Source organism: Piliocolobus tephrosceles, chromosome 4 (genome assembly GCF_002776525.5).
Source record: "Piliocolobus tephrosceles isolate RC106 chromosome 4, ASM277652v3, whole genome shotgun sequence".
Classification (NCBI taxonomy): domain Eukaryota; kingdom Metazoa; phylum Chordata; class Mammalia; order Primates; family Cercopithecidae; genus Piliocolobus; species Piliocolobus tephrosceles.
This window is the reverse complement of record NC_045437.1, coordinates 13,898,450-13,919,881: the sequence shown is the minus strand read 5'-3', so window position 1 is coordinate 13,919,881 and position 21,432 is coordinate 13,898,450. Positions and strand designations below refer to the sequence as shown.

The window sequence follows — 21,432 nt, the reverse complement described above, 5'->3', positions numbered from 1 at the left end:
AAGATGAATTTTGGTTTATATTAAATGGAGAAAGATAAAAGTTCAACTCGTATGTTGAAAGCAAAAGATGGAAAACAGGACTGGCTTCTTCAAAGGCTCATCTTGTAGAACTGCCTCTTGGACACTTCCCGGTAATGTACTAAAGACAGCAGTCGCCACGACTCTCCATTTCCAAGGGAAGAGCATAGCTTAACCTTGGCCACTTCCGTGGGATTCCCAAAGGTTTAATGAAATGACTCCTCTAAAAGAGTCTGAAAGTAAAAGACTTTAACATTTAAAAAAAGGAGCAAGGAAAGGGATGTGGAATAATGGGGTAAAACACACACATGCTCATATGCGTGCACACACACACGCAGGAAACACACACGCCCATGTGCGTGCACACACATATACACACAGGAAAAACACACGCTCATGTGCATGCACACACAAACACGCAGGAAAAACATACATGCTCATGTGCACACACATATACACACAGGAAAAACATATGCTCACGTGCATACACACAAACACGCAGGAAAAACATACATGCTCATACGGATACAAACATGCAGGAAAAACATACATGCTCACGTGCATGCACACACATATACACACAGGAAAAACACACCTGCTCACATGTGTACACACACAAAGATGCAGGAAAAACACACATGCTCATGTGTGTACACACACATATACACACAGGAAAAATATGTCCATGTGCGTGTACACACACGCAGGAAAAACACATGCTCATGTGTGTGTACACACATATACACACAGGAAAAACACATGCTCACGTGAGTGCACACACATAAACATGCGGGAAAAACATGCTCATGTGCATACACACAAACACGCAGGAAAAACAGGCTCATGTGCATGTCTGTGCACATACATGCAGAAAAAACACATGCTCACATACGTGCACAGACATATACATGCAGGAAAAACAGGCTCATGTGCATCTGTGTACACACACGCAGGAAAAACACACATGCTCACATGCGTGTACACGCATATATATGTAGGAAAAACAGGCTCACGTGCATGTCTTTGTAGACACATGCAGAAAAACACACATCACACATGCTCACATACGTGCACACACATATACATGCAGGAAAAACAGGCTCACGTGCATGTGTACACACACGCAGGAAAAACACATGCTGATGTGCGTGCACACACATATACAAGCAGGAAAAAACACATGCTCACATGCATGTGCACATACACACAGATGCACACGCACACAAGAGGAAAATGGAAAGGGCATTTTCCTTGCCAAGGAGATGTTTCTAGTAGAAATAAATAGAACTGTGACCAGTCCTTGCTGAAAATTAAACACAAGCATGACTCCCCAGAAATGATATTTCATCAATTGTTGAGCACTAAGAAGTCTGAAGAGTGTATAAATAATCAGTGTAATCTGTTCGAGGATATTATAAATACGGTTTCCAGGGCATGCTCTTACTAGATGATCATTCTGGAATATATCCTGTTTGTATTACTCTCACACTCCTCAAGTCAGTTTTGCCCAGAGTAGACACATTAAATTGATGTGATATTCATTAAGCAAAACAAAACAACATGGGGGCTGGACAACTGAACACAATACCCACGTGATCCAAACAGCAGCCAGAAAGCAAGACAACGGCTTCCCCTGGTCACCACAGTGGAAGGAGTTATTTGGGGGCATGACAGCATTGTGGACTCAATCAAATAACATATGTAAGCCCATTTCTTCGTTAAACACACGCTGTTGCCACCTGTGTGATTCTTATTCTGTACTGATTCAAAACATTCATATATTAAAACTGATTAATGAAACTTTCTGTGACTGATTTGTGCTGTGATCTGTTGGGATCTGAATCCTATCATCTGACGCATCTGACGAGCCCTTGTCAAGATTTGATGCACTCACCTTCCGAACCAATTCAACCACTCACAGGCTTTCTGCATGAGAACAGACAACCTGCAACCTGACGCTGCAAACTCCCTCCAGCACTGCTGACGTCATCCACTCACCAAACCCTGCACTGACAGTCTCACTTGCAAAGCTTTTAATGCAGCAACAATTGTTTTGGCTATGGCACTAAGCCTGTCCTTGCTATATGCTGGAAATGTGCCCATTTTTAAGAAAAATCGCGCTGAACACAGCAAAGTAGTTTTCTGGATGCCTGAGTTGGGATGAGCAGTCTCTCCAGATGTCACATACAGACATAAAAGTTCTGAACAGGTTACATGCAGTCAGTTAAAAGGCAGGACTGCACTCTCTTCCCCTACACACATATACACGCAGGAAAAACAGGCTCAAGTGCATGTGTGTACACACATGCAGAAAAAACACACATGCTCACATGCGTGCACACACATGAACATGCCGGAAAAACAGGCTCACGTGCATGTCTGTGTACACACATGCAGAAAAAACACACATGCTCACACGCGTGCACACACATATACATGCACTCCTTCCCTGGTGACACCAGGGATTAAACTAGTCTGTTCTGCATGACCTCAGGTCCACCTGAGATGACTGGTCTATCATTGCCCGTCACTACCTTTGTCAGTCAGGACGTCTGATCTAACTGTGGCTCTAGACTGGAAGTGACTTCCTTACGTACCTGTGGGGTATGAGGACTGTCTTACTATCAGAAGCTTGCCTCCTGCCATCTTCTACCTCGAGATCAGTGTGGGACGGTGAGAGTTTTGGTCTCGTGCTAACACCCTTGGCTGATTCTTTTATTATAGCCATTCAAACAGTCTAATTCTAGTAACTATGCTAAGAGACAGCGCATATTGTCCTTCCTTGTCTACAAATTACATGTTGAAAGGCCTAGTCAAATGCCCACCCACTAATTCCACTACATGTCCTTCCTCAAGCCAAAAACCTACTAGAGAACAAAATAAAGTTAATGCGTAATAACTTGTTCATTCACTTTTCTTTTTTTTTTTTTTTTTTTTTTTTTGAGACGGAGTCTCGCTCTGTCGCCCAGGCTGGAGTGCAGTGGCCGGATCTCAGCTCACTGCAAGCTCCGCCTCCCGGGTTTACGCCATTCTCCTGCCTCAGCCTCCTGAGTAGCTGGGACTACAGGCGCCCGCCACCTCGCCCGGCTAGTTTTTTGTATTTTTAGTAGAGATGGGGTTTCACCGTGTTAGCCAGGATGGTCTCGAACTCCTGACCTCGTGATCCACCCGTCTCGGCCTCCCAAAGTGCTGGGATTACAGGCTTGAGCCACCGCGCCCGGCCTCATTCACTTTTCTTGACCAGCGGTTTAAAAATTGTCTCTAGAACTCTGCCTAGGATTAACCTCGTTCTGAGTAATGCGTGAAATCCACCTTCTTTAAAAAGCACAAGTGCGTTTTCAGCTTCTGGCATCCCTTCACTTTCCCACAGTTGCTTGGACTGATATGCTCAACACGGGGATACAATTATCAAGTTCTTTTGGTACCCAGGGATCTGATTTGTCCTAGAACAGAGGCTTAAACGTACTAAGATTAAATGAGTCTTTCCTTACAAAGCCTTCATCATCTGGGCTTTCGCTTCTTCTGGCCCAGCTCTGGAGACTGGTCCCTTGAGGAGACCAAGAGGGAAAGTGAGAGATGATGGGGTCTGCTTTCTGCTTGTTGTCCACCAACATCACAGCTCCCAAGCAGAAAGCTCAACCGTTCCTTGGGCTTCTGGTTATGAATTTTATACTTCAACAAATGGAAGGGAAAACAAACAAATGATAACAAAATCCAAAAATCCTTATCAGTCTCTCCAAGCCTGGATTATCTGGAGCCTTTAAGCTGTCCTGGCAAAACTCTAGCTAATACATTGTTGGCCAATCTCCCTACCTGTTCAGTAAGAACAACGGCACAAATCAGTACAAATGTGTCGGAAATACACACGAAAATACATACAGGTACGTTTACCTCTTTCCTCACTGAACCAAAGACTTGTGGTTCTTTGATAACAAAATATTTAGTTTATGAAGCTGAGTATCAAAGTAAGAAACAGAACCATAAAATGCCCTTTAAAACAGAAATTTAACAAGTAAACAGGGCTGGGCGCAGTGGCTCATGCCTATAATCCCAGCACTCTGGGAGGCCGAGGTGGGTGGATCACTTGAGGTCAGGAGTCTGAGGCCAGCCTGGCCAACTTGGTGAAACTCCGTCTCTACTAAAATGGTGATGGGTGCCCGTAATCCCAGCTACTTGGGAGGCTGAGGCAGGAGAACTGCTTGAGCCTGGGAGACAGAGGTTGCAGTGAGCTAAGATCACACCACTGCACTCCAGCCTGGGCGACCAAGTGAGATTATGTCTCCAAAAAAAAAAAAAAAATCAAGTAAACAGGGCTATTCATGTACACCTATTTCTAATTGGGCATTTTAAGCCTTTAACACTGCATCTCTTGACCTTGTGTTGAAGTGTCTCACCTTTTACATTGCATTAATCAAGTCCTATCGACAAACAGCTAATTAAAGCAGGTATTTACAACCGTCCATTTAGAAGTGACCCTCAGCCAGAAACTATAAAATCTGAAGTCAGTGGGCAGTCTTATATTTTCAATCAATCCCTACCGAAAAACTGCGTTACAAATGAAGATAATATATTGTTAATTCCTTCACACGAGAATCATCTACTCGGTGACTATGAGGTGTCAGGTATATCAGTGCTGCGTGGTCTCCCACAGTAACTTCTAAGCTCTCTGTTGGCATAAAACTTCTCTCTACTTGAAAATATTGATCTGATGTTAAAAATAGAAGTTGTATAAATTTAAACCACAATTTTACATCATCTTACAGAAAAAAATTTGGTGTTTTAAGTTATTCTGATAGAAGGACTTTCTTTTCAGGTAATATTATAATATACTCTTTTCCCACTGGCCAGTACAAATGCTTTATAAATGTTTATTTGGAGGGAAAAAAAGTCACTTATTTCTGTTGAAACTTTAGCTGGGCTCTAAGATCTAAATCCTTTGTACTTAGTGATGTGTACAAAGTGATTTTTGCCAATATGAATGGAACCATGGGTAAGGGTTCTTCCCAGCAGTCTACTCTGTCCTGAGGGGCAGCAGCTGCAGTTGGACGGAGTTGTGTGTATCCCACGAAAGGCTTTTGGTTTTGATGTTAAGAACAGAATCAGAGTAAGGTTATTACTCGGAGGAAGAGAGGAAGTAGATGAAGCAGTTACTGTTGCCCAGAGATTAATGAGGTAGAGACAACATCAGACCTAGATATTTGTAAATTTGCCCCTTACTTTAAAGTCTCTATTATTTTATCTATATCGACAAGTCACAATCAGGGTTGAGACAGGAAAAAAGAACACTGACCAGCAGCTACTCTAAGAAAAGCATTCTGAGGTGCTTTCTATGTGTAATTTGTCTCACATCCCTTAGAGACTGTATTATTCCTATATTGTAGCTAAGGAAGTTGAGGTACTACATAGTAACTTAACCCAGATCACTCGGCAAATTTAGCGGGTATGTTTGTTATACTATATTTTCTCAACTATTTCAATAAAGATTATATTTTTATAGAAAGACAAAACTGACTAGATCTATTTTTTTGGATATTCCCACCAATGGGAAGACCACCTGTTTTTTAAAATCAGTATGCCACACTAGATACTGCAGTCTACGTAAAGACATAATGCTATGCCAGTACGTGGCAAGTGATGCCAAGGTCAAATCTAATGCTCAGTCACACAGGGGCTGATGATGCAGTCGACAGTTCTAGGCTGTTACTTTCCTCTTGCTTTCACTGGCTGGTGGACATATTTAATTACTCATTTGTACCCATGTCAGAAAAATAAAATAAAGAAACCAAATGTTTAAGAGCATATAGAGAGAGTTTAATGCACTGAAGAGTGCAGCTAAATAATTCAATATTAAACAAAAATTACTGAGGCATGATCATATACGTTAAACTTTCTACTCTAAAATGTCACATGTTGGATTTTAACCATTCTCACTGACAAACTTGAAGCAATCCCGGACTTGTGAGATGCTGAAAAGCTGAAGATCACTCATACATTTCTGGTAGTAACGTATCATGGTACACTCATTCTGGAAAACAGTTTGGCAGCATCTTTTAAATTAAAACTAAACATGCGCCTACAAAGGACCCAACAAATGCACTCCTGGGCATTTACCCCAAAGAAATGAAAACCATGTTCACGCAAACACCCAGAAAGGATGGTTCATAATTTCTGTATATTTCCCTGTAATAGCCAAAACCTGAAAATAACTCAAATGTCCCCAATGGACAAATAGTTAAATAAATTGTGATACATCCAGACCATGAAATACTACTCAGCAATAAAGAGGAAGGAACTACTGATACATGCAACAAAGTGGGTGTATCAAAGAAATTATGCTGAGTCAAAACAAAAAAAAAAGGCCACCTCAATAAGTTACATGCTGCATGACTTATGTAACATTTTAGAAATAACAAAATAATAGAAGCAGAGAAGAACAGATAAGTGGTTGCCAGGGGTTAGAGATGGAGCAGGGGTTAGATACGGCTGAAGGAAGCCAGCATTGGGAACCCTCTGATCATGGGAAAATTCTGTATGGTTCTGTATCTTGAAAGTGATGGCAGTTCCACAAATCTACACATGATAAAAATGCATAGGACTAAACACACATATACACACGGGCACACATACACATCTAAACCTCGTGGAAAGTGAATAAGCTCTGCAGCAAAGTCAGCGTCCTGGTTTGCTTGTGTACTGAGATTACACAAGAGGCTACCGCTGTGGGAGGCTTGGTGAAGATGCACGGGACCTCCTTGCCCATTTCTCTCTCTCTCTCTTTTTTTTTTTTTTGCAACTTTTTGTGATTCTATAATTACTTCAAAATAAAAAGCAGAAAAAAAAGCTAGGGAGTATGTTTAAAGATAAGACATCTTTGGAGGTACAAACAAATGGTCCTCAACCTAAGATAGTTTCACTTTGATTTTTCAACTTTACGGTGGACTTATTTGGGCATAACTCCATCACACATGTAAGTCGAGGAACATATGGACTTACAACGGTTCAACCTGGGAATTTTCATCTTTGTGATGGTATTAGTGCATTTTCAACAACAGATTTATTGGGATATAACCCTCTAAGTTAAGAAGCGTGTGCGTGTATGTGGGGTGGAAATAGGAATGAAAGAAACAAAAAACCAATCATTTTAGAAAATAAAGACAGATGACTCATCAGCACAAATACTTCCAGGAAGGGCAAAAGGAAAGGCTTGGAAGCTGGGAGTCAAATTTTAGAGAACTTTGCACAAAAGACACAAGTCATCTGGAGGAATCCAGTGCACACAAGAGACTGGGATAATTCAGAAAATGACTGCGTTCTGCGGCTGCAGAGGGTCATTTCCACGTCGAGCAAAAAACCACACCTCCCCTGGGAGAGCCCCCAAGGAGGAAGTCAGGCCTGCTTAGTGACAGGCTCTCCACCGGAACCACTGATAATCAGAGCACCCGTTGGAGGGCAGCTAGTCACACAGTGAGCACTGTGGAACTTTAGCCAGTTTTCCTGTTTTAGTTTAAACACCAGATGCCCGATGCAGGCTCTAAAAGAAATCTGGGCCATCTTAAGCAGTGGGTGCTTGAGAGAGCACTGGGTATGTTTTCAATATACTCCTGGAGCAAACTCAGTGAAGACCTGCGGGTCAGAGAAGAGGCAGCTCCAAGAGCCTCACCCACCAAGAAGCCACAGTGCACCTGCTTTACAGGAACCCTCCCCCAGCCCCAGAGCAAGAAGCCTGGTAGCTCTGGCTTTCTCCCTCTTCTCCCCTTGCAGAGCTGAGCAATGGTCCCAGCACAAAGAAGCCTGGATGCTCAAGTGTTAGGCATAAAGACAGAGCCAGGCTGGTGTCTGTAACAAAACATCTCCAGGTGGCTGGGAGGCCTTTGTTTTTGACTTCTGAATAAAATGAAAGGTTCCTCTTTTCCCAGCCATTACTCAAAACAAAAACTTGTCCCAGTTCATTGTGTAAGTTTGCAGAAACAGAACCAAGAGACTTCCTTTACTTAAACCCAGCAAGAATCACAGCCCAATTCAAGTGGGAATGATTTTTCCTGGGAGACCTTGGCTTCCGAGAACAAAAATCAATGCAAGGGCACTGAATCAATTCCAGAAACAAACTCTGGCTGACAGCTCAATGTCACCACCTGGTTGCCTCAAATAACCCACACATTTCAAGGTAATTATCAGTTAACTCAGGACCCAATTTTGAGAATGAAGTTGAATGAATAGGAATGAAAGAAAATAGTTACGCTTTTGCTGTATTTGAAAATGGAAATTTCATTCAATCACTAAATCTATCATTAAATCTCAGAATAATGTGCTAGAAATAGACATCACTTATTTCATAGGCTTTCACTGAGTATCTGCCAATTCCAGGAGATAGACTAGTTAGTGGAAACACAAAGGTAAGTGAGACATGGTCCTGGGCTTCAAGGAACTTAAAGTCTAAAATGTAGGAGACGCACAAAAGCAGAAGCATGTTCTTTTGGTCAGTCATTTAGGTATCACCTCCCTGCACATTACCATTGCCTTGAGAGACACTTTGGAATGAATGAGTGAGTGAAAAGAGTGAATGAACAAATAAACAGGGAAAAATGCATTCAAAAGGAAAGGAGAACAAACAACAAAGGACACACGGCAGGAGCATCATCAACCGAACTGACGTGAACAAATGCCATCCACAGGACTGAAGGGAATGCACACTGCAGGCGGACTGAGAGTGGACGACAACGTGTAGGAGGAGAAAGATCCTCCCCAAATCAAACCAAAACTTATGTCAGGCCAATCGGCATTCTTTTCAAATACTTAAACAACAAAACAGAAACAGAACAAAGCACCAGGCTACAAGCATTCTGAAAGGAGGCTACGAACCTCAGGATTCTTTTTAGAGAAAACAGCGTTCTGGAATACTTCCAAATCCGGGCTTGAGGGGCAAACTGAGGCCGAAATCTCTATCAACCACCTGCTGCTTTCTACCTCCAGGTAGAAAATATTTGTCCCCTAGGTAAAATGTGTCCCCTTTTCTCTCTTCTCAGAAACAAGTGTCTATTCTGTCCTCTGGGGTAAAAGAATCAGAGTCCAGAGGTCTCAGTTTTTGGAGCCTAAGAGCTTGGTCTTCAATAAGACTTCCAGCAGCCACCTTCTTCCAGGGGTTTCTTAGAGAGATTCCTGAGCTAACGCTCAGTAAACATCACCTTGACTTCGTGAGTTGTTATGACCTCATGTTTGTATTACTTGTTCATCAGAAGACCAGGAATTTATTGCAAAAAGAGACTGTGACGACTATACTCCCGAGAAAGTGAGGAGGAGAGTCACTGTGGAACACCTGGCAGTGAGGAAAACTAACTTCTGACTTCTGTCAGGAGAGCCTTTGGCGGGCAATTTCTAAAAAGCTTCATGAATTTGCCTAAATATAAAAGAGAAGCTACTTTTTTTTTTTTTTGAGACAGAGTCTTGCTCTGTCGCCCAGGCTGGATGGAGTACAATGGCATGATCTCAGCTCACTGCAAGCTCCGCCTCCTGGGTTCAGCCTTTCTCCTGCCTCAGCCTCCTGAGTAGCTGGGACTACAGGCGCCCACCACCACACTCGGCTAATTTTTTTGTATTTTTAGTAGAGACGGGGTTTCACCGTGTTAGCCAGGATGGTCTCGATCTCCTGACCTCGTGATCCACCCGCCTCAGCCTCCCAAAGTGCTGGGATTACAGGCTTGAGCTACCGCGCCCGGCCAAAACAAGCTACTTTTTCTATCTTCCTCTGTGTAATTTTTAATTGTATCATCTGCTTAAGAAGAACAGATTCAGAAAACATGTTTCTTTTAGCAATTTTCTGTCCATCTGATATGTAAATACATTTAGTGACTTTATGCAAACACCTAGCAAATTAGCATGATTTCCTCTTCTTGGCCCATCTAGCTTTTCATTTTAAACGAATTAAACTTGTTCTAAGCTTCTCTTGGTTTTCATTCAGTAACCAGCTTCAAAATACAATGACAGAAGACACCATTCTTTCCTGCATGGAACCTACCAAGGATTCCTGGGCGTTTTAGGGCTTTTGTACAGCACGGAGAAAGAACTGAGGGCAATTCTCAGGCTGGTCAGGGAAAGACAAATCTACTGAGAAAATGGCTGGGGCTAAAAATGAAGTCCAGGCACACTGAGGGGAAGAAACAGGAAGCATTCCAGCCTGCGGGCGGCATCCCTGAATGTCAATCACACGGGCACCCGTGTGTCCTGCTATGCACTCCCTACCTGGGCCCCAATCCCTCCTTGGTCCCATGTGACGTGAGGTGCACACCAGTAAGACGGAGCAGACTGGGGAAAACATGCCAGTTTCTCTGCTAGTAAGATGGCCTTTCATAGACTGCACTAAAAATCCTGCAATTGTAAAAGTGAACCACTTAGTCCTTAAAGCTGATGTAAGGTCTCCGTGGTCTACAAACTCATACATACGAGCAGTTCCTATTGTGTAAGTCAATGAAAACAAAATGTATTTTTACTTTAAATAATTTCCAAACCTAGTGACAATACGGACTCCACGGTCTTGTAAGTGGATGCTCTGATTAGAAGATTTTTCCTTAAAAACGCGGCTGTTACAAGTCGATGAACCCAAACGAAGCCTCTGGACAAGAGCTTTGTTTCTCTGTTTGTGACAGGGTCGTGCTCTGTCACCGAGGCTGGAGTGCAGTGGTGTGACCTCTGCTCATTGCAACCTTCTTCTGAGCTCAAGTGATCCTCCTGTCTCAGCCTCCCAAAAAGATGGGACTACAGGTGCCACCACACTCGGCTAATTTTTTTTAAAAAATTATTTGTAGAGAACAGCTTTTGAAAAAGCACTTTCCTTCCAGTTATCCTTTAGTGTCTGGTTTCTGAAAACCAGTGCCACATTGAAAAGGTGACTTAAATCACAAATACCGCTTGGTGGGAAGAGTCTTCTGTCCTGTAAGGAAGCTAGATCCTCACCTCAGACTGCTAAGCTGCTCCAGAACATGGCCAGGCACGCCGCACAAACACCGGCTCCAATCACCTGGCTCTGGAACGTGCCACAGATGCAAGGCCCTCTGCCCTCCGCCCCTTCCTCTCGATTTGGCCTCTCAGCCACTCGCAGCTGCCTGACACTCTTCCTGCCTCTCCCTTATGGCATCTACGGCATCCAGGGCAGCTGTGGTCACTGGGCCCTGAATGAGGAACCTGTAGACTGGACACCCCTGCCCAGGTCCCTGCCCTCAAAAGGATCCAGGCTGCTGTGCTCCTGGCCCATGTTCTGTTGATGTCATGGCTTAGTGAACTATGCCACAATCTGTTTTCATACACAGATCACTTTAACCCATTCCTTCCCTCTCAGCTAGGGTGTAAAAACATGTGAAGTAACACACAGTCACACGCATGACAAATGCCGTTAACAGGTGTATGTGGAGGGAGCTCTAGAAGGTGCAGGAGAGAGCAGCTAACTACACCCATCCTCGTCTCAAAGGTGCCGGAAAGTCCTGAATCCGGGGATACTGTGTTGAGAGGGAGGGGCCCTGGAAGAGGAGGACACAGCACACGACAGGCTGCAAGGAAAAACGTGGTCTATGTTGTGAGGACGCAGAGGTATCAGGCTGCTCCCCACATACAAGAAGAATCACTGATAGTTTAAAAGCAGGGGTACGGCCTAAGTCAAATTTCTATTTCAGAAAAATTACTCTGGTAGCAGTGCCACAGGGAGGCTGGGGCAAGGAGCCAGCAGAGGCTGGAGGACAGCAAGAGACAAACTCGGTTCAAGAGAAGTGGGAAACTTACAGTCTAGTGGCACGTGCAGCAATGACTAGAAACTGCCACAGAACAATGTCCACTTAATGTATCTCCTCAGAAGAAAATAGCCTCTTTGTAAGTATTTTTAAGAGCAATTTGAGTGATGGCATTCTGACGAGCAGGAAAAGAAGCTAGTTGTGCCAGTTTCTATCCTGATGACCATCTCAGGACCAAGCAGCACCAGCCCCCTGGCAGAAAGGACCGAGAGCGCCAGCTGCCAGCCTAGGGCAGGACTGAGCGCAAACCCCAGGGGTCCCAGCAGTCTGCTGCGTACTCTCCTCCACTCCTTCACAGCCTCACAGGGTTTCAGAGGGAAAGCTGCAGTTCAAACATTCCAGCGACAAATGGCCTGAGGACTAACTGCCCAAGATCTCAGAGCTGGTAGAGACATTCTTCTCCTTTAAAGGAACTGGTGGGTCTCCGAGCGCTGATGCCTTGAAATGAGGCAAGCCAGGCCTCGCCCTCCCCTCTTTCCCCAGGAGTCCTCCTCTTCCAGATCCTTCTTCCCATCCTATGCCCACAGGCTTCCATGTGCACAATCCCCAGCTGCCCAGAAGGGTCCCTCACTTCCCATCCATCAAGAGCTGCATCAGAATGTGTTAGGATCCTCTGCGAAGGTCCTCGGTGAGGCAGGGAATTTTCTCTTTTACACGGAAGTAAGGTGGGGTAAGTTGACATCCCTACTCAATTTGTAGTCACCCTGAATATGAACCTTTATTTTAAATTCTTTTTTCCTCAAAAGCTACATAGTAGTTTCCTTCATGTAACTCTGTATGATTTCTACCAAGAATAACATCTATATGCGAGGTATAATTAGTACCTACATATTTTTCACACACCAAATAACATTATTTCTTATCATGAGCTGAGCTGATTAACAGGTGCATGCCTATGACATTAGCTTTAATATTATTTGTACCAGGTTGGCTCTGGCACATTTAAACTCAATACTAGGTAACACTCAGTTTACTAGCATCTGAGAGAAGTCTAGGAAAATCCAGAGGCAATTATGAAGGTAGCCATGTGACAGGTTCACACCCAGGAAGGAAACCCAACAGCTCTGACCAACAATGCGCAGGTCCCCTACTTACGGAAATGGACGTTCTCTGTCTCTCCCAACCCTCATGGGTCTTCTCTTTACGGGCAGCCCCAGCAAAGGCAGCCATGCCCTCATACAACAAGGAAGGCCAGCACAAGCCTGGCTTTTCCCGGTCCACACAGACACACTCAGCATTAATGGGCTACATCTTACAACTTGCCACCTTTGTCCACTTTCTTACACTATGACCAAATTCAGGTTCCTCCCAAAGAGGTAAAGACCCTTTCAGGCCCAGATTATATTTTGGTCTTCTGGCGCCTTACCTCTTTCACATGGGTGTGAAAGGACACGGACATGTCCAGTAGGATCTTTCGCTGCTCAACACGCCGAACGAAATCTTGAATCCGGTCTTCCAGCTGATGGGCAGCCTGATAAATCTCTTCGGGGTCACATTCCCCAGTCTGAGCCAGCTGTTCTGCTGCTTCTAGTAATTTATCTGCATTGGTGTATGTGTTCTGCACAAAAGAACATCCCAGAGAAACAGAAGGTAAATGAAAAGCAAACCAGCCAGGCTGGGCGTCATAATACATAGCAACACAGTCAATTTGTGATATTTCTGATCACTTACATGAATCAAACAGAAAAATATGATGGGGAGAGATGATTTCAGGAATTCTACGCAGAATTCCTCTCCCACTGTTGTTTTAGATTGTTCAACTTTGAACCCCATGGCAAAACCCTTGTATTGACGGCAGCAATGGACTATCTGCAGGCAATTGCTGGCTGTCCTGGGGCTCAGAGCTTTCAGATTTTTGCCAAGGTGGAGCCAGGAGACGGCCCCCGGCAACAAATGCCTGCTTCGCTTTTTCTTCCAGTTTTATCACCAAGCAGAGAGTTCCAGTCTGTGTCTTTCCCTATGATACAATGCTTTATGATAACTCTCGAAGTACAAGCTAAAGGTTACATTCCAAACAAACATAAGTTGCTGTCCCTTTTCACACATTTCTACTTGTTGGTAATTCTGTGCTCATCTTCCTTCTACTTAAGGCTATATATTTTTTATTTTTCTGTTTATTTTGTTTTCCAGCTTGCATGACAGTCTCGCTCTGTAGCCCAGGCTGGAGTACAGTGGTGTGATCACAGCTCACTGTAGCCCTGACCTCCTGGGCTCAAGCAATCCTCCCACCTTAGCCTTCCAAGTAGCTGGAACCACAGACACGCGCTACCAAGCCCAGCTAAATGTTGCATTTTTAGGAGAGACGGGGATTTGCAATGTTGCCCAGGCTGGTCTCGAACTCCTGGGCTCAGGTAATCCTCTTGCCTTGGCCTCCCAAAGTATTGGGATTACAGGCGTGAACCACTTTGCCTGGCCACATTTTTAGAGAAAAAACGAAATATTAACTATAATGGCTCTAAAGTAGCCAGAGTTTTAAGGAGCTCAAAGTGTAAATACATGTCTAAAATACTCCCAAAATCACTTTAATTCCTAATAATCTGAGGCTGTAAGTGGGTTCCTCCAACAGGAAGGCATGCGAGAGCCCTGATGCTGTTAAAGAAAGCTACTGCAGAGGGGTCCGCCGCTGGAGGGGAGCCCTGGGAAAGGCTGGGGAATGTGAGGGCAGGAAAGGAACAGAGCTCAGGCCTTCTAAGAAGGCCCAGAGAGTGAGCTTTTGGTTTCCCTTGAGAAACAAGGTGAACCCGTATCCTTCTCAGAGACGTAAGGTGCACAGGGAAGGCGCCTCATCGGTGAGGGTCTGAGCAGGATGTGAGGGACTCCCAGTTGGGAGACTGGTTCCATCAGCAGAATGGAATGACGCAAGTAAGCCAATACCTGAGGGATAATGGGAGCCGGGTGTCTCTATCTGAGAAAAGGGAGTTATCAAGATAGAAAAGGAGAAAACTTGAGTGAACTCTTGGCACTGGGCTGGAATTGCAGTTATTCGTGCGAATACATGGTTTTTAACAGTCAGATGTGAATGTGCATGTGTACACACACATAGGAGACAGATCTAAAAAGCAACTTTCACCTATGGAACAATTCCTGACTGCTTTCCAGGGCTTCTCTCATCCAGGCCCTCCCTCCTATGGCTGGCACCTGGGCCTCTGGGCACAAGAGTGGGCACCCCGTGACCGTGGTCAGCCGTGAGCACCAAGGGCTCTGCTGTGGAGGGTCTGCATGCGCTCTTGCCCACAAAGGTTCTCTGACTATCAGAGGCTGCACCTGCAGGTGGCTTCCTTCCAGGGAAGACGGCTTGGAAATCCCTGCTTACCCCTGGCTGAGTATCCCCCTGGAGTCCCTGTGTCTGCATCTCTATCATGGGCACAACAGGGCCTCCATGCTGAATGAACCTAACGGTGTAGCAAGCTGTACAGGGAACCCACAGTGCCACAGACACACATTTCTAAACAGCTGAATCCTGTTTTCCTACGATCACCACTACAGCTTTGGAATTGTGAACTTCTCATATTTGATAAGTGGATCTAAAGATGACAGAGCCTCCCAACAGCCAAGTATTACATTTCTGAAAGCCTTCCCACCTCCGTTCCAACAGGTAAAGGTATTTTTTAAAATGTCCCAAAGAAACAAGTGCATTTCCAAACGATGTGAGACATGAAACGGCCATCATTTATTTCCCTTTTCGTCTTGTGCTTGAAGAACATGAGGCAGCACAAAAGGTGACAGGGCTGGTGGGGCGTGCGTCAGCACTCATGCCTCTGAAACCCCCAGCCAGGTTTTCCCGGGAACGAGACCTTCCCTGGGTCCTTCTGCAACCGGAGAACAGAGATTTCCTTGTGCTAACATCAACCACACTCATCAGAAATGCTACCGTTTTGGTACTTAACACTGTGCCTCACAAAAGCGGCAGGACATGGACACTACCTGATTCCCATTTCACAGGTGAGGAAACCGAGGCACAGAGGGGTGCAGTAACTTCTCCACCAAGTCAGTCAGCAGAGCTGGGGTTGTTGAAACAACTGGCACCTAAGCTGCAGTTTCTCACACAAGGGGAGAAACTGAGACACTGGACTAACGTGGGGAGGATATCAGGTCAGAGGACGTTTGAGAGTCTGAGAGACTGGGCTTCTCCTGTCCAATTCCTACGATCCTGTTCCCAAGGCATCTCACGCTGGATGCGTTTTCTGATCCGTGGTGTGGGGGTCATCCCTGCCATGGGGATTAAAGGGAATAAGGTAAGGCCAGGCCAGGGTGGGGACCTAACTGGTGTCCTCTTTTTCTTCAGAACTTGGTAGGACTCAAGGAGACAAAAAGAACCACCAGAAGGCAAATGTGCACAAGACCTTGCTCTTTCTGCAATCCTTGGCTGCAGGGCTGTTTCTCACTGAAGATGACCAGAGGCTGTACTTAGAATTCAATGGAAAATAAGGGATTTTGAGATCTTAGAAGAGATAGGGAAAAGAAGGAAAATGAGCATTTGAGGCCTAAATACTTTCATTACATTTGCTTGGTTTAAAAGACAACGAAGTCTGCATACTGAAAACCTCCAAGGTATTTTATTAATACAGAAATGTAATGACAAGAATGATGGGCCAGTACATCTACAGTGCAAATTAAAAGCCCCAGGTACCTTAAATTATCACCTAAAAGGCACACAAATTCCCAGGGATGTCTTTTCATCCGTCAAAGGAAAACACAGCATCCCAAGAGACAAGTTCACCGCCCCTGCAACATGTGTACAGGACAAAGTCAGCAGCACCACAAGTGCTAACAGTGGACCCAAGAAGTGCTGTGGATTTCTCCAGACACAGCAAAACACAGACAACTATCTGTGTCTCTCAGCATTTGACCAGACACACACTTCTGTGTGGTGGAGGAGTGGGAGGGTTTTAGCGAGGTGAAGTGGCCTGGGGGTGATACAACTCCAACATCCTCTGGTGTTGCTTTTCAGTGCCGCTGAGGATTGCAGGAAGAGCCAAGTCTCATTATTTTCCACTGGATTCCAAATACAGCCTCTGGCCGTCTTTAGTAAGAACTGGTCCTGCAGCTGAAGACTGCAGGAAGAGCAAAGTGGCAGGCGCATTGGCCTTCTAGTGGCTGTTGTCCCGAAATATAAACACAAGGCTAGTATTCACCAAAAGATCTGAATAATCTGAATGATCGTACTGTTCTGGGCAAAGACAGCACCGGGGCGCCTGCTGAGTGTCAGGCATTTCTACATGCATTCTCATCACAGCAACTTGGTGAAGGTAGGTGTCAGGCATCACTTTACAGCAAGGAAAACCGAGGATCCAACAGATGAAACTTTCCACTGTCTTGCAATCAGAAAGCAGTGGAATCATATTGGTAAATTTTAGAAGTATTTTTAATAAGGAAAAATAAGCAGATGAGAAGATTTGGTACCCTGTAAATATGCGCCAATCTAAAGCAAATGCTTGATAGCAAACAATTTACCCTGAATTCTCCACTAGTAATTTATTTTAAAAGATTAGAAACAATACGTCTTATATTAGGAACCGAACTTATTGCAAAACAACAGCCTATTTTGTTCGTATGCGTGCTCTAACGGCTGTCACGAATCAGAATTTAGAGCCTGCTACACATGCGGGGACATTCTACATGTCCACGTGTTATGGAGGCAGTTATCCTCCTTGCAAAAGAGGAATGAGTTAAGTAATGACCAGGGAGTCACTGATTTGCTTTTCTTCTAAAAATCGAGAATGAACTCAAGGTCTCCTGCTTTCCTAAATGACACACTCTTTTATCCAGGAAGACGAGATAATTACGTGGCACATATGAAAAGCTGTTGACAGAAATGGCTTCCTGGATAATAAGTCTGTGACAGGTTACACCTCTGGAAGGTAACTGGAATCTAGGGGAATAAGCAGAAAAGAGCGAGGGTGGTTTAGGAATTCACAGGGCAGGTACTTAGGAAGGATGCTATGCCAAAGATTCACTAATGACAGCAAAGAAATCTTCTGTGCTCTCAACACCAGATTCTTCCTTGAACCTGAGTTTTCTGGGCTTTACTGGCTGTTTTAATCATAACTTTTTAAATCTAAAAAAGGAACATTAACATGAAAGAGTATCTTCCTTTTCTGACAGTCATTTGCAAAAAGCTTTGCATGAAAAGTATTTTTTATTTCTTTTTTTACACTAGCCTATGAAAACGCACGATGGCTCCTCACACCACACATACACATCAATTAGCATGGATTCATTCAACAGGATAGAGCTACTCACAATCCCTGTACAAAATTAAGGAATGGACCTTCAAGTTAGTCACGAGGAAGTTCTTGACTCTGCAAAACCGCATGCACAATGGATCCAAGAGCTTCCTGAGGTGACTGCAGCCGCGTCTAAAACAAACTCTGAAACCCAGGGCCCCTGCAGCTAGGTCTCATCTCTGCAGAAGTTACACTGTATGACTCGCTTCCACCACGTAAACATGAGGTTCAAATTCTGGGTTCCTCCTTCTCAGAACACCAGAATTGTTCTATATAATAAATCTACATTTAGGACATTTTCAAATGAATTCAACTGTAACATTTCACCACTTCCTTTGTGAATCTCTGCTGTGTTACTTCATCAAGCCACAACTCACTAGTTTAAAGAAGTTGACTATAAGAAAAATCTTTTAAATAAATTACTGGGTCTATTTTTCAGATCAGAAAGTTACCCGTAGAAAGGTTAAGCGACTTGTCCAAAGTCACACGGCCAGTGCTCAAACCCCACAAAACCCACATTCGGAACACACTGGACTCCCAGCTCCTGGTTCCTAAGCACACACACTTAAAGAAATGCAAACAGGACAAGTAAGGCTTAGCCTACTATTACAGAAACACAAAAGGAACTGTTATTTCCTGACTGTAAACTGGAATTTCACAAAGTAGTCAAAAGACACTGGTATAATAAACAAGACAAAAACACCCAAGCCACATTTCTGTTCCAAGAACATCACATTTTAGAAAGGGTCAACTGACCAAATCATGTTTCTGCCAAGGCAATGACAATTTCACTCTGAAATTGGAGCATTTACCTCATCTGAGGTGTCAAACGCATCGAGGTAATGCTAACTTATCTCAAACGTGGTTAAAACTGTAATCCAAAATCAACCACACGGGTATTTACGGGATAAAATAATGGAAGCCATTGTTGTACCTGTGCCACTTCTTCAAAATCTTCATGACGTTTCTGCAATGCTCTGGCCCGATGGAGAGATTTCCCCACACCTGTATGTTTGCTCAGAAACGCTTCTCCGTGGTTCTCGATCCAGTCTAGCACCTACAATGAAATACAGGTACAAATGCCATAAAAACAATGTCCTGCCATGTTCAATGTTTAAGGTTATCCAATGAAGACCCCTTCTGTTGTCAAAGCTCTGTAAGAAACAAGAAGCAAATGAGAAAAAAAAAAAAAAAAACGGGAAGAAGTAATTGGATACTTATTTAACACACTTGGTAATTACAAGCTGATAATTACATCGGCTTTCCCACCAGGACTTTAATCATCTCTTACATTAAAAGTGCAAATCTTTCTATGTATAAACGTTGCATGCAAAATGATTAAATTAAAACTCAACTTATCTATGCACCACTGAGCCACCAAACTGACTAGGTTTTGTATAAGACAGTGATTAGGAAGTCACACAGGGCCAATTTAACTTAGCAATTTTACAAGGCTTAAAGCTACACTACTAAGGCAATTCAAGTTTAACTAGAGTCATTTTTTTTCCATCTCTTCTTTAGAAGACTCAAAACACAGTAAGTAAAACCTAATGCTTACATGCCTCAGTCTTGAGCTTGGATAATTTATTCTTTAAGGTGCTGCAAAAGCTAAGCATTTCATCAATTTAATTACTTGAAAGTTCTTGCTAGGTGAAATCCACCACACTAAAGACAAAGTAAAAGCAAAGCAGTACCATCTGATGTTTTAAAGTTCGTAGTTGGAACTGAGTAGTTCATTGGGTCTCATACTTAAATCACAAAATGCTGACAATATCTAACAAACAAGAGTTGAGCCATGAACAATACGGGTTTGAAATACACAGGCCCACTTTGTTTTTGTTTGTTTGTTTGTTTTTTGTTTTTTTGAGACGGAGTCTCGCTCCGTCGCCCAGGCTGGAGTGCAGTGGCCGGATCTCAGCTCACTGCAAGCTCCGCCTCCCGGGTTCACGCCATGCTCCTGCCTCAGCCTCCCGAGTAGCTGGGACAACAGGTCCACTTTTATGTGGTTTTAAAAAATAAGTACAGTCGGCTTTCCGTACAGAAGGGTTCTGCATCTACAACCAGATGTGGACTGAAACTAGAGTATTTGCAGAATGTGAAGCCCACACATACAGAGGGCCAAATGCAGGACTTAGGCATGCACAGATTTTGGTATCTGTGGGCGGTCATGATGACACTGAGGAACAACCGTATTTACGCTACATCAAATGCCCACTTTGTCCTCTTTGATGGATAGGAGATAACTAGCAAAAAACTAAGTCAGTGCTGTCTTTAGCTAAAAACTAAAACCTTTAAAAGATTTTAAATATTTAAACATATTTGTTAATACACAGCAATAGTACTGAAGGCTCACTCATACTTTGCATGTTGTAACTCTGGCGATCTCTTTGTCCATTCAGTGTGCTCTAACAAAATACCTTAGACTGAGTAATTTATAAACAACAGAAACGTAGGGCTGCATAGTCTGGAGACTATGAAGTCCAAGATCAAGGAGCCTGGAGACTCAGTGACTGGTGAGGGCTTGTTCTCACTGAAGGCACCTTCCACGTGTCCTCACATGGAGGAAGAGGCAAACGAGCTCTCTCAGGCTTCTTTCATAAGGGCACTAATGCTGTTCACAAGGGTGAGGCCCTCGTGGCCTAATTCCCTCCCGGAAGCCCCAATTCTTCTGGAGTATATTTCAACATGAATTTGGGGGGACACAAACATTCAGATGATGCAGATCGAAATCACCTTGGACTAAAGAACAAATGGGCACATGCAGCAAAGACAGTGGTCTACAGGGCAATCTGGGAAGCCAACCAGTCAAGGCTCTGCTAATGGCAAAATAAAGGGGGCTTAGCTTGTGGTTCCTTGCCCTTGATCAACTGTACTGTGGAGAGATCAGCCATGTTCACAGATATAGGGGGAGAAAAAGCAGCAGCTGGTGAGGATCAGAGCCTGACATGTTCTTCATTGCTCCAAACCACCGACCTTCACACCTAAGGGCCTGGCAGAGGTCCTTTCTGCTCAAGGTCTAGCGAAGTTAGTATTACAGGTAAATTGCAGACCTTAACAAACCTCTCGAGGTCCTCTGTACAGACCCTTGTAGAACTGGCAGGCACTGAGATCAGAAGTGTGGGAGGTGTGGGGTTGGGGGGGAGGCAGAGCCTGGTCTCATTTCCACCCCTCCAGTTCCAGCCCCCCTGTACAGAGACACAGAATTTAGCTGTGTGCTCTTGGGCAAGTTCCTTATTCCTTCTCAGCTTCAGGTTCCTTACCTGCCCAGTGGTGATAATGACGGGTAGCGGTGAGCATTCGATGACCTCTATGTCAAACATCTTAATGTCAGTGTGGCAAACGGCATCCCTGCCTATAACCAGAACTCATGGCAAGCTTCCATCTCATTTCAAGCTCCTGATGGCACAGGCTGC

At 44.1% G+C, this 21,432-nt stretch overlaps 1 protein-coding gene across 2 annotated transcripts in view; it reads right to left on the bottom strand.

The window, feature by feature from the left end:
* The window catches only part of TRIO (trio Rho guanine nucleotide exchange factor), a 365,512-nt gene that overhangs the window by 158,216 nt on the left and 185,864 nt on the right, over positions 1 to 21,432 (bottom strand). Inside the window, exons 10-11 of one of the 2 annotated variants that reach the window (XM_023218272.3) lie at positions 18,954 to 19,076; positions 13,159 to 13,350 (exon numbers count right to left, since the gene is read on the bottom strand). In XM_023218272.3, the coding sequence (XP_023074040.2) occupies positions 13,159 to 13,350; positions 18,954 to 19,076 (315 nt within the window). Of the gene's footprint in view, positions 1 to 13,158; positions 13,351 to 18,063; positions 18,189 to 18,953; positions 19,077 to 21,432 lie in introns of those variants that run through there. The other variant, XM_023218273.2, reaches the window with a different exon arrangement.